The 14,387-nt window shown below is 38.8% G+C and overlaps 1 protein-coding gene across 1 annotated transcript in view; it reads right to left on the minus strand.

Annotated features, from left to right (window-relative positions):
- Positions 1 to 14,387, minus strand: part of LOC121376298 (thimet oligopeptidase-like) — a 90,285-nt gene that overhangs the window by 50,897 nt on the left and 25,001 nt on the right. Inside the window, exon 12 of the mRNA XM_041504134.1 lies at positions 14,039 to 14,143. Coding sequence (XP_041360068.1) covers positions 14,039 to 14,143 — 105 coding nt within the window. The remainder of the gene's footprint in view (positions 1 to 14,038; positions 14,144 to 14,387) is intronic.

Raw genomic sequence — 14,387 nt, forward strand, 5'->3', positions numbered from 1 at the left:
CACAGATTCCACATACTAAGTTGTAACCATTCTGCATTTTTATGGAACATTCTTCTCAAGATAGGTGAAAGGATGTGGCATAATCTGACAACGTCAAGACATGTGCTAAGGTATGTAAACATTACATGATCAGCATTAAATAATGTCAAAATCAGCCCTTTTGAAGAATATTCCATAAAAAAGCAAAACAGCAGCCAGCTAAAATGTTCATACTTTTTGTCGATATCAGTGACATAGTCTGTGGAATCTGTGTCACTGAAATAGGTGTTTCTTTTTTTTACAATTTGTAACTGGACAAAAGGTGGGGGAAATCTAATAGTAATAAAATGCAGGAGTGTAATTTATTGTAGTTGTTAACTATGTGGTTCAGACTTTAAATAAAGTTTATTTTTCACTTTGTGAAAATTATTTTAGTCAGAATAAGAGGTCCACTGGCTTAATTTTCAAAAACATCACTAGTAGATGATAATTCATACCACTGACAATATCTAGAATTATTTAATTCAAACTATGTGTGATATATTTTGAGATTTGTGAATAAAGAAAGAAAAAGAAAAAATCTTTGGATACTCCATATTTTGGCTGCTATAGAATTTTATCTAGGACCTACTTAGCAGCTGTTCAGTGTTTAGATACCAATTTCTATCCTTTGGAATAGATTTGTTGAATGTCTTTGTACATTTGATCAGCTTGAAGTAATACAAAAACATGAACAATTTGATAATTCACACAAAACCAATTGTTTTTACTATGGATATATCTGTTAATGTTAAGTCATAAAACATGTACCAAGAAAAAGAACTATTCAGTCAAAACTCTACAAGAAGGCAGACTTTAAAATTTTCAATGTTAAATTTCTAGTTAAATCTTTTAAATTTAAAATTCGGAGAAGACAGAAATTTTAAATTTTGAATGGTAATTATTTTTGTTTGTTTTGTTTTTTAATTTAATAAGAATTTTAAAATTTCAAATTTTGAAACTTCCAAAAAATCTCTCTATTGGTTTGACAAGACTGCCCCAGAAAATCATAATACCAAATTTCAGAATTACCCGAAGACAGACTTTCAACTTTTCAAATTAAAATTTAAAATCAATTTAATAATAATTCTACATTTTCAAAATAGCCCTATTAATTTGTGGAGAGTACCTCAGAAAATCAATGTACCGACTTTCAGAATAATCCAATGAAAATTGTAGGAGAAGACAGACTTCAAAGGAAAGTTGATAGATGGATAGATGACACCAGCCACACCCGGACAAATTGGCATTAGGAAAACTGCACCGAAAAACACCATAGGAGAGCTAAATAGCTCAAACCTAATAAAAAGCAGAAATATTACATCCATGTTATACCTGAATACTAAATAAATTATCAAATGCATGCATTCGTATTCAAGATTTTCAAGAAATTGTTTCTCTAAACTTTCTGGTGTTGATACTTAACAGAGTCAGAATGGCAATCAGTAAAGGTAGTACAAAACCAAATAACTTCCGGCTGGGTCAAAGTTCGAAGTGCACCGAACTTTTGATAAAGCCGTTAATACCACAGGTCCTATGATTGGTGATAAATGTGAGCATTTAGGTTGTGAAAAAACCCCACATTTCATCTTGGCAAAAAAAGTACTCAAATAACTAGGGTAGTTATAGATGCTACCCGTTATCTCTGAAATGAGAAGCTTCACCATCACTTTTTTCTGATTCACTTTAAGGGTGATAGTGTTTATGTCGATTGATACACTGCAGGTGGGAGTTTTAGCCACATTTGTTACTATAGTCATCTGTGTGAATTGATTTGATAGTATATTCACCCTAAAGACAAAATTCACTTTCCAATTCAATAGGCAATGCAACAATAGGAAGTCCGGGCGCACTACAACCTTACAGGAACGCCAACCAAATGACTTGAGTGATATAAATTAACATCGATTATGGGTAATAAATAGGATATTAAACTCGCTACCATTTTAAATCATGTTTATGTCCCTCGTGAAATAATTTTCATTGCCACTCGCTAAGGCTCGTGACAACTGAAAATTATTTCACTCGGGACATAAACATGATACGAAATGGAAGCTTGTTTAATATCCTATAAATATTTTCCACTTGATGATTAAATATCAATATGTTTATGACAACATGTTATTGGTATTTAAAGGCATATTGTCACAGACCACTGACCTATTTAATGGTCTAACAAATAATTACTTGAACAAAAATAGTTTGATCTGTCTCTAAATGTACTTTATTCAACCATCTTCATAACCACCATACTCTATTTATTAATGACATTTCGTAAAAATAATTGAATTATGGCAATAGTCCATAATTCAAAAACTAAAATTACTGAGAGGGATGACATGGATTTCACTCCATCATGGTTCAGTTAAGGTGATGCGATAGCTAGATTTGGTTTCCAACAATTAATGTAATTTTTTATTTATTATCCATTTTTAGAGAAATAAGTTCCTTAAATCCGTGACAGTATGCCTTTAACTTACAAAGTTCTTTTTTTGTGTAATTGTAACAGACCAGTGGAAAGTCTATTATTGTCTGTAATGAAATAGACTAGTGGAAATTCTGGGTTATTTTTACTGGCTGCAATGCATTTCATTATGTGCATTATACGGTCGCACGTGCATTGCGAGGGCAGTGATCTCCAGCCAATGGGAGACGGCTGCATTGCAGTGAGAGACAAATAAAAGCGGTTAGCGACGAGCGTTCGGAGTGTTTGTTTCGTTTGTGCACACCACTTAGCAGCCGTTCTTAAACAAAGGAATAAGCCCCGGCTGCAGTAGGACATAGGAGCTTGTACTGAGGATTAAAGGAAGTTTTTTTTTTCCTTTGTAATTATATCGCACTTGTACTTTGCATTCTTTTATTTCAGAATAGACTTGTATTTACATTGTAGATTCTGTTTTATACTTATTCATTTCTTGTGCGATAAATTACATATTAACTTAGTGTACCCCCTGTGCATTTACCCAACGCCTTACTTAGTTTATCATACCAAAAATGGAAGCCACTAACTCCGGATCCATTATTGAAAAAAGTAGCGGGCTTAACCCGGCCACACCTGAGAAAATAGCAGAAATTAATGTTCAAATCGAGACAACAATAGCGACCGATAAGATGGTGGACTTCCCTAGGTCCCCCTCCCCACCACCTTCCCCCATGACTAACACTGCCAAAGCAAGTAAAGATTACCATACCACATGGCACTTCTACAAAGGTACTGGCCGCAAGGCCAGGAAACGACCTTAACATCGACCCGGATGTTGAATTCGTTTCCACACATCCCCAGATCAGGGCAAATGAGGTAGCTATCAAATTAGCGCTTAAATCACTTGATCGCCCTGCTCCCCCCACCTCCCGTAGCGCTATTAAACAGAGAGGTTCCCCCAATCTCAGCCAAGAGATAGACTTAGAATCCGACAGTGAACCAGAAACTGAATTAAGACCAGATGTTCACCCCGAGGTAGAACTTAGTAATAAATTCCACGTTCTAACCACACCTGGTAGAGCCCACAAAAAAGCTAAATCCCAAATGCCCAAGTTGACTAACATCACAGGGCTCCGACAGGTTACGTTTGATGGGGAAAACCCAACATTCTACCATTATATTTACTGGCAGCATGTTATAGCCAACATTCTAAACTGAGGTAATTTTTCATACCCGGCTCGCCAATGGCGAGACCTTCATCAAAGGCCAGGAAGAAACTCTCAAATCTTTAGATAGGCTTTTTCAACTCAACGCCGACCCAAACTCTAATCAGCCATCCATAGTACAGGTATTACCGGTCACGATACACCCAGGAGTGTTGAACGTGCTGGCAGAACTAAAAGTCACCCCGGCCAAGCTTGCACCCAACGCCAGTACATTCAAACAAACTACGGATGACAGTAAACTTCTCCATACCGCCATTAAAGCCAAACTACCAGCAGTAACCCCAGTAAGGCCCTGTCAAAAACAGCTTGCATTCTCAGATCAGGCCGTACAAACGGATAACCATGCACCAGTAAACACAGGAAAACAGGCAGACCTAACTGAAGGCACGACCGTGACAACGCCCGGTACAAAGATACCTGTCAATGTTAGTGAACAGCTGATTTCGGCGGATCCAACTGAAGGCACGACGTCCGAAAAAGACAATTAGGTACAACCTTAACACAAAACTAGGATTCACACACAGACTACACGCTCACTGCATCAGTACACAGGGTGCATTGACTAATGATAACAATGCACCCCACCCCCATTTAATGGCAGCACGTACTCTAATAAGGAACCGGACAAAAGAATACCGTTCCGAGTACACAATTGCAATGCACCCGGGGGAAGCTGAACAAAAGAATATCGGCCTCCCCCACCCAAACCCCCAATACTTGCTGCTGGTAATAACTTGGTACTTGGTGATGCCTCGACCAGAAGCGGTCAGGCCCTTTATAAGGGCCCTATGGGCAACCTAGGGAGACACCACAGCATCGTAAAGGTCTAAAATTAACGAGCTACTTTCGATTCACTAATATCAAAACCTATATTAGCTCAGCCATTTACCTTTCGACCGACCGCATTTAACTGCTCCATTCAAATTCCATAGCACCACCACCATCCCCACCCACCTGCTACCGATTTGATCGGGCTGCTGGTGCTCCCTTGCAGGCGGTCCCTCCTCTCCCCTTCCCCCACCTTTCCTGTCATGGACGGAGGAGCCGGCCAAGGCCGGCTCTTGTGCCCACGATAGGCGTGCGCTACAACAGCTTGTTCTGAATGTGCACGTAAAACCCTATGACATGACATGACAAACGTTCGGAGTCTTCCGCTGGGAACGTGATTGGGTCGGTAGGTAAAACAGTATGCGTAAATGTTAGGTTAATTGGGGCTGGGGGTGGTCGTAATTTACTGTAGTTGTTATTTAATACATTCGACAGTGAACACTGCGATTATAGGTTATGTTTTGTGTTTTGATAATTATGTACTAAATATTATTATCTCAATTGGTGTTTGTGTTTTATTATATGTAGTAATTACGGCATCCGGATGAATTTCGAATCTGTGTGGATGAGCGCCCGTGAGGGAGCCTTCATCTCCTGTCGACATTCACTTGTTGAGGGTTGAGGGGAGATTGACGCTCACTCGTGGCCGTTCCGTCCTCGTTGATGGTCTTATTATTGTTCTAGATTTAGGACGGTTACATTTGGCTCTGTGAGTAGGGTCGGTTGTCCGTAATTACATAGTTTATGCAGTGATCATTGTCAAACAGTTTCGTACTTGAACGGCACGTTAGGGAGTTATTATTAGTATAGTAATTATTATAGTAATATGGATAACGATACGTCCGTACTGAAATGTTGGTCGTTAGGTCGGGGCAGGGATCGTACCGATTCATTTTTTTGCGAAAAATGGCGAGGCAGGTGCAATGTCTAGCCCTAAACTAGAGGTAAACCCTTGCTTTGAAATGGATGCGGGTACGCCCATTACGAGTAATCGTAAAGTATCGTTAGTACGAGGTTTAGACGAGCGTTCAGTGGCGATGGTTCAACCGGGTACAGGCCTTAGGCCAGAACCATTCAATGGTGAAAAACCGGAGGATTGGCCCGAGTGGTTGAAAACGTTTGAATTATATGGAGATTTAAACGGTTGGAATGTTGAAAATAAACCTAGATTGTTAGGCGTTTGTTTGCGTGGAAGAGCATGAAAATTATATTTTGACATTGGTGGCGATAAAAGTGATAATTTTGAGAAATTAACACGAATGTTGAGCGATAGATTTCACCCGAAAGGGAGTGGCCATTTAGCAAATGTAGAGTTTAGACATTGTCAGATTCAGTCCGGTGAAAATTTGATTGATTTTGGGATCAAATTACGACGGTTAGCACAACAGGCTTATCCGGGTATGGGTGTAGTAGAAATGGAACAGTTGTGTGTTACCGAGTTCATTGAAAAGATAGGGCAAAAGCCTCTGTGTTTGCAAATGCGTCATAAACATTTCAAAACCGTAAATGATGCCGTAGCGTTTGCGATGGAGTGGGAAATGATCGAAAGGGCGGATAGAGAGAGTAGACAAGTCTCTGTGACCTCCGTAAAATAAAACATGTTTTAAGGCATTCGTAATTCACACGAAACATGTCGTATACCCTCAGGATAATTTGGAATGTTTTCAAATTATTTTTAAATCACTGGCAGGATTCTGCAAGTAAGGTTTTGATTGGTGGACATGAACTCCAACTGGCTGGTGTTAGATCCACATGTAATAGTGGAGCTAATTTTAATTAGATTGCTTTTGTGGTTCCCGCTAAACATGAGATGACGTTTTTTTGCAGAATTAAATGGTGAATTCTGTGGGGAGGGATGCGTCGAAAGTATTGATACTTTTGAAAGGGACAATACCATTGTTGTAGCAAGGGTATTAGTTACACCGTGCAACCGACAGATTCCCGTTAGGGTTGCAAATCTAACTGAAACGGAAGTGAAAATTCCCAAGGGTAGTTGTTTTGGAAACTTGGTCGAGGTAGAAGAACAATGTGAAATTGTTTCAGGGATTGATCCCGTAAAACCGAATTTTGGTTCTGCCAAATTTGGAGAATTAAAATATTGATGATCGGAAACAGTTGGATAGGTTGTTAGAGGCAAATCAGGATGTATTTTCTAAAGGTCCCGATGATTTAGGCCGTACCAATCTTGTTTATCATAAAATAAATACCCTCGACAGTGACCCAGTTAAACACAGTTAAACAATCTCCTCGCCGAGTACCGTTTCATAACAAAACAAGTGAAGCAAATAGTTTCTGATATGTTAGACAATGGTATAATTCAACCGTCAAAATCTCCGTGGGCCTCTCCAATTGCCTTGGTTAAGAAAAAGGATGGCACAACGAGATTTTGTGTAGATTATCGTCGACTGAATGATGTCACAGTAAAGGACGTTTATCCCTTACCACGAATCGACGATGTGTTAGACCATTTATCGGGGTCAACGTGGTTTTCGTCCCTTGATTTGGCCAGTACCCCTCAGGGTACTGGCAGGTAGAGGTGGACCCAAAAAGTAAAGGTAAAACTGCGTTTTGTATACCAGGGGGATTATGTAATGCCATTTGGTTTATGTAATGCCCCAGGGACATTCCAACGGTTAATGGATTGTGTTTTAGCTGGCTTACAAGGGCAAACGTGCATGATTTATATAGATTGCATTATTTATACGAGTGGCCCGTTTAAGAAACATTTAGACAGCCTATCCCAGGTATTTGATCGTTTAAGAGAAGCTGGTTTAAAGTTGAAAATGTCGAAATGTGGTTTTGCCCTTAAAGAAGTGTCATATTTGGGACATACCATTTCGGACAAGGGTATGTCAACTAACCAGGCAAACACTGAGAAGGTCGTGAATTGGCCTGTTCCCAAGTGTGTGGCAGACATGCGTAGTTTTCTGGGTTTAGCGTCTTATTACAGACATTTTATCGAGGGGTTCGCGACCATTTCTAAGCCAATTACCAAGTTACTTGAAAAGGGGGTTAAGTTTGAGTGGTCACCTGAATGTATCTCGGCATTTCAAAAACTTAAGTAATCTAGATTTTATTTTAGACACTGACGCTAGTGATGTGGGTATCGGGTATGTGCTGAGTCAAGTACAAGATGGTAAAGAGCGAGTTATTGCATATGGTAGTCGCACTCTATCCAAACAGGAAAGAAACTACTGTGTAACTCGTAGGGAACTTTTGGCTGTAGTAGATGGTGTTAAACATCTTAAACATTATCTTTTGGGTCGAAGGTTCGTGGTGAGGACTGATCATGGCTCGCTCACCTGGTTGATGAATTTCAAGAATCCGGAGGCACAGGTAGCCAGATGGATTGAAGTGTTATCATCATACACTTTCTAAATTCGCCATAGGGCTGGTAAATCACACCAGAATGCGGACGCAATGTCGCGTATCCCTTGTAAGCAGTGTACGCGTATTGGCATTGCTAAGGTAGAAACTGTACCAACTCTCCGTCAATCACAACAATCGGATAATACTATAGGCTGTAAAACCTCTTCAAAATGAGTTGCCTAATACAAAGTTGGCTGTCGTTCTATGTCATTGAAAGTGCGTGATGGATATTTGGTCAGGGTTTTGGATGACACAGGGCATACACAAATAATCGTACCGGAAGCCGATAGAAATGCCGTTTTAACCGGGTTACATGAGAATATTGCGGGTGGTGGACATAATGGGATTGATCGAATGATGTCCAAGTTGAAATGGTGTTATTATTGGCCAGGGTGGGTTAATGACGTTCGAACTTGGTGTTTAACGTGCAAACGGTGTGCATCGCGTAAGTCACCTAGTCACAAAAACCGAGCTGGTATGATGAGTGAAATCCCGTGCTTTCCATTTCAACGTATAGCAATTGATCTTTCTGGACCGTTACTGATAGAGGAAACAGGTGGATTACGTAGTGCAAGATTACTATACAAAGTGGGCAGAGGCCTATGCCATTCCCAAACAGGAAGCTGTAATGGTGGCTGGTAAATTGGTGGACGAGTTCATTTGTAGGTTTGGGGTTCCACATAGTTTGCATTCGGACCAAGGAGCTAATTTAGAGTCGAAATTATTTCAAGAGATGTGTAGAATGCTGGGTATAACAAAAACGTGTACAACGGCATATTACCCGCAGTCCGATGGCTTGGTCGAACGCATGAATAGGACTTTGTCAGACATGCTTAGTATGTATGTGGAGGAATCATAGAATGATTGGGATATTCATTTGCCCAAGTTACTTATGGCCTATTGTAGTGGGGAACAAGAGTCGACGAAGTTTTCGCCGAACTATCTTGTGTTTGGTAGGGTGACTTTACCCATTGAAATAGTGGAAGGCTCACCGTGTATTGTAAAACCCGTGTCAACTTTTGTCAGGGAAACTAAAGAACATTTGCAAAATGCATTTAAAACCGTTGGTGAGAATTTAGATAAAAGTCATGGAAAGCAAAAGTTTTACTATGATATGAAATCTGTTGTGCAAAATGTTAAGATTGGTGACAATGTTTGGATGTACAAAAAAAGGGCAAAAAGGGGTAAATCTCCAAAATGGGTAAAACCGTGGATAGGGCCCTTGCGAGTTATAAATAAAATTAATGAGGTTACTTACCGGGTACAGGGTAACGTAAACGGGAAACGTATTAGGGAAGTTGTACATGTCAACAAGTTAAAATCGGCTGGTAACTATAGGGAAAACATTGGGGTTGAAGAAAATGCTAGGTTGAGAGAAGTTCGGTTTCACCCGAACATTGTGAACCCAGAAGGGGTAGGTAATGATTGTGACGATGATGAAGTTATTTGGTGGCGAGGTCATGCACGGCAACAACGTGTTTCCGAGCAGCCAACGTTTGTTGGGCATGTGTCTAATACTTTGTCAAGTCGGGATTCGAGAAGTTATACTTCCGGTGTTTCCGCCGTAACGGTTGATAATGAAGTGCGTTTACCTGGTGTTTTATCTGTGTCAGATGATGAGAGTACTCATCGGAAAGTGGTAGAAATGCCTAGTATTGTATATAGCGAAACTACTCAACACGTTGCATCCCCCATTTTGAGTAATACTTCAGAGGGCGGTTCTGTAGAAACACCTGCAGGGTATGTAGGCGTTAGTCCGGAAGTTGGCTCAAGGGAAGAAACCGATTGCGGTGAGAAGAGGGTTTTCTAGAAACCACCTGCGATGACTAGGGTGGGGAGAATAATTAGGCCACCAGTCAGATTTGCAGATTATGTCACACATTAATGTCATTAATATGCTATATGGTTTGTATGTAGTTTAACTGAGATTGGCGCCAATTGATTGTGTGAATGAGTGAATGCTTTTTTTTATTATTATATTAATACTGGTTTATTTGTGTGACAAGTTTGAAAAATCTGTACATAAAATGTCGATTGTTGGGGTTGATGGTGTTGTATCGTTATCTATTTCACGTGCAATACAGTTTAGTGAGTACATATAGCATAATTTTATCATCTTGGGAGTAGATGTACAGTATTTGACTGGTGATATTGTCATGTGCATTTAAATGGTTAACTTACTTTAAGTCCAGACTAGTATATATAATTTTATTATAGGGGTGCCGTATTAGTTTATTCTGGGATGGGGTAGTTTGTTAGGCATCACTCTTGTGTGATGGTAGTGTTCCCAGCGGAAGTCCATTGTCACGTGAGTATGTTTTGTTGTTTTGTGCCGTTTTGTTTTATTGTTATTTGTCATGATATGATTGGTAGTTTAATGTTGTATGTGTAATGGATTAATTATTATATATTTATATATGGAACTAATGTTTAGCTAGTTTTTCAGGGTTCGTTTTGATGTATGAGGGAAGCTATAGATGTGATGTCTTTGTTTGATGGGCAGCATTGCTGATAACTGTACAAGTGATGGTGGACACGGTAGAAACGTCCTGAACTGAAATGTGCTATGTGGCCATGAGGGAGATGACATTGCTTGCTATGGTGCTTTGCTGATGGTGGATGTGAGATGCATTCTTGGAGTATAGATTTGTGGAAAAGAACAGTGGTTTATTGACTTTCACGATCCTTGATGTATAAAGATTGGTTTATGTGTGCTATGGATTCTCTACTCGTATAGACAATACATGAAAGACATCATGTTGGACACATTAATAAGCGTTAGTTTATGTGTTTTATGATGGATTTAATTCCTCCGGTCAGTTAGGAGTTATGTGATCGCCTAGTGTTCTGAAAGGTGTCAGGAGATCGCCTTATTTTGGTGGGGGGGCGATGTAACAGACCAGTGGAAAGTCTATTATTGTCTGTAATGAAATAGACTAGTGGAAAGTCTGGGTTATTTTTACTGGTGCAATGCATTTCATTATGTGCATTATACGGTCGCACGTGCATTGCGAGGGCAGTGATCTCCAGCCAATGGGAGACGGCTGCATTGCAGTGAGAGACAAATAAAAGTGGTTAGCGACGAGCGTTCGGAGTCTTCCGCTGGGAACGTGATTGGGTCGGTAGGTAAAACAGTATGCGTAAATGTTAGGTTAATTGGGGCTGGGGGTGATCGTAATTTCCTGTAGTTATTTAATACATTCGACAGTGAACACTGCGATTATATGTTATGTTTTGTGTTTTGATAATTATGTACTAAATATTATTATTTCAATTGGTGTTTTATTATATGTAGTAATTACGGCATCCGGATGAATTTCAAATCTGCATGGATGAGGGCCTGTGAGGGAGCCTTCATCTCCTGTCGACATTCACTTGTTGAGGGTTGAGGGGAGATTGACGCTCACTCGTGGCCGTTCCGTCCTCGTTGATGGTCTTATTATTGTTCTAGATTTAGGACAGTTACATAATTGTATACTATAAGCATTATTGCAGAATTATACAACTTTGAAGTGTTATGAAATCTAAGGGGTTACAATGAGATTTTCACTAAGAACAGACAGGAATACTTTATTATGAGTGATGCTAAAATCCAGTATATTGGAAAAAGCCAGAGTTTGCATGTTTGTTCATTGTGATCCAATCTGTATACATAGTTAAAGTAACAACTGTTATACAGGGCTTATGGGACAAGGCAAAGGGATAAAAAAACAAAAAACAACCTTCACTTTGATCAGCCAGACTTTGCTCTGTAATTGTCTATATAGCAAAATCAATGTCGCCTTGGGAAAACTAGTGCTGATCATTTGCTTAATACAATCACATTTGACGGCTGACAAACTTGAAGAATGCTAAGTTTGAGCATCTCTTCATAGTCAAATGCAATTATCTGAATCTTTGAAGTGACACTATGGCAAGCCACAAAAGTCACAGAAAAAGTCACAATTTAATTTTATTTTAATAACGTCAATGTTGATAACAACTGAAATTATTATTTTTCACTTTCCTTAATGTTGGTGGTCCCCACATAGCAAACTTTGACACTGCCTTTATTAATGTTAATCAAATTTTTTATTGCAAGATCCTAATATTTGTAATAACTGTACATGTCCAAACTTCTACTTAAATCATTTATGTTCCCATGTTCACTTAAAGGTTCAGACACATCCTTAATTAATGTATCATAATGGAGACAAAGGGCATCCATGTTGAAATCAGCAATGCATATCTTATCATGCAACCATACTTCCTGTGAGAGATGTGTGGTATAACCTTTATACCAGTATACCACAAAATAAATTTTAAACAATACATATTGCAATATTTTTCTAACATACCAGTATATTGCACTTACACATTTTGAACATGTTTTAGTACACACATATTATATGTTCAAACAAAAACTACCAGTTTAAGAAAAGAAATAATAGCTTCACTTGAAATGAATACTGACTGACTGGTGTATCGTTTTATTAAGATACACACAATGTACATGAAATTAGAGCATGTTATAAATTTTAATAATTGAGAATTGGTCTTCATAATATATTGTGGAACGTATCACAATTCAGGTTCTTGTATTGCAATATATTGTGGAACGTATCACAATTCAGGTTCCTGTATTGCAATATATTGTGGAACGTATCACAATTCAGGTTCTTGTATTGCAATATATTGTGGAACGTATCACAATTCAGGTTCTTGTATTGCAATATATTGTGGAACGTATCACAATTCAGGTTCTTGTATTGCAATACAAACATTTTGGCAATACCCATCACTAATAATAATCCCTATTTGATAACATGAAGTTTTATTATGGCCAAACAAAATCACCAACAAGGAACACCATGAAAAGACAGACATGCAGCCCATCTCTCTCAAGGTTAAACGCTGCAGATGGAAATGGATTGGACACATCTGCAGAATGCCACTGCCATCCATCCCAAGAGTGGCCATGCGCTGGACCCCTAATGGTAAGAGAACGAGGAGGAGACCCAAGGAGATCTGGAGAAGATTGGTGGAGCAGGAGATGAAGGCTCCTGGGTGGAGTTGGGGCCAGGTCACAAAGCTTGAAATGGACAGACAACATTGGTGTTCTTATCTGTGACTGCACATGAGGATGATTAAGTAAGTAAGCAAGTAAATGTTATTATGTCTGATTTTGTGAAACATGACTGGTTACCATCTGCATTATGCCTATAGTGTATTCCTTGTAATAACAAATCTTTGTGTACCAATGTCAACAAAATGGTGAGATTTGTTAGAAATAACCATTTTTTGTCTGTTCAATTTAAATTTAAATAAAGCTAAGCCGGTAGGTGCATTACTTTTAGAGTTAAAGGTTTACTTTGTTTAACAACACCACTAGAGAACATTTATTCTTTAATCATAGGCTATTGGATGTCAAACATTTGATAATTCTGACAGTCTCAGAGAGGAAACCTGCTACATTTTTCCATTTGTAGCAAGGGATCTTTTATATGAACCATTCCACAGACAGGATAGTACATTAAAACATCCTTTGATATACCAGTTGTGATGCACTGGCTATACCGAGAAATAGATCAATGGGCAGACCGACAGGGATCGATTCAAGAATAACAGGTTATTAGGCGAGTGCTTTATCACTAGGCTACACCCTGCCCCATTAATTTTAGAGATGATATATGTTGATGACAATTAGATTTTGCTTTAACTAATGAATTTGGTAAAGAAAAACGATTACATTTTGGCTGGGATGGAGTTTTTTTTTCATTTGGCAGTTGGGTTTGGTTCAAGCAACTATTTACTGTACAAGCCCAACAAAGAACACAGAAATGCAGTCAACAGCAGTGGCTTCTTTTTTCATTTATAGATTCCATTCAAATAGAGGAAGGAACCAAACATATTGCAGGATACCCCAATCATTGCTGAACACGTGTATCTGGGGTAATAATCACTGAAACAACACCAGTCAATTCCACAATTTATCACATTATAAAGGCAGATGGCACTATAATTATTACTGTAAGCTTGATAAGTCTGCTGCAATAAATATGCAAAATTTAATGTGCAGTAGGAGGGTATATACCCCACCCCCACCACGTGATTAATTTTGGGACAGCCCTTAGCGTTAATTATGAGGTAACCTTTCTAAAAAAAAACCAAAAAAAAACCAGTGTATCTTAGTTACCTGAAGTCCAAAGCAGGATGCATGGCCATATTTTCCTTCTCTTGGGAACAGATCAAGATAAAAATATCCCAGCAAATTGTTGTTTGCAACATCTGTAACACTGTACTGAAAAATGCCAATAATACCAAGGAATCACAACTGACTGCATAAACAGCAAAACAAATACAAAGAAAGAAGGAATGTTTATTTTAATTATGCACTCAACACATTTTAATTATGGATATATGGTTAAGGACCCCACAAATAATGAGAGAAAACTTGCTGCCACCAAGCAGTAGGCTACTCTTTCTGAATACCAGCAAGGGATCTTTTATATGCAGCATCCTACATATAGGAGAGTACATACCAT

The sequence above is a fragment of the Gigantopelta aegis genome, chromosome 6 (genome assembly GCF_016097555.1).
Source record: "Gigantopelta aegis isolate Gae_Host chromosome 6, Gae_host_genome, whole genome shotgun sequence".
In the NCBI taxonomy this organism is placed as follows: Eukaryota; Metazoa; Mollusca; class Gastropoda; order Neomphalida; family Peltospiridae; genus Gigantopelta; species Gigantopelta aegis.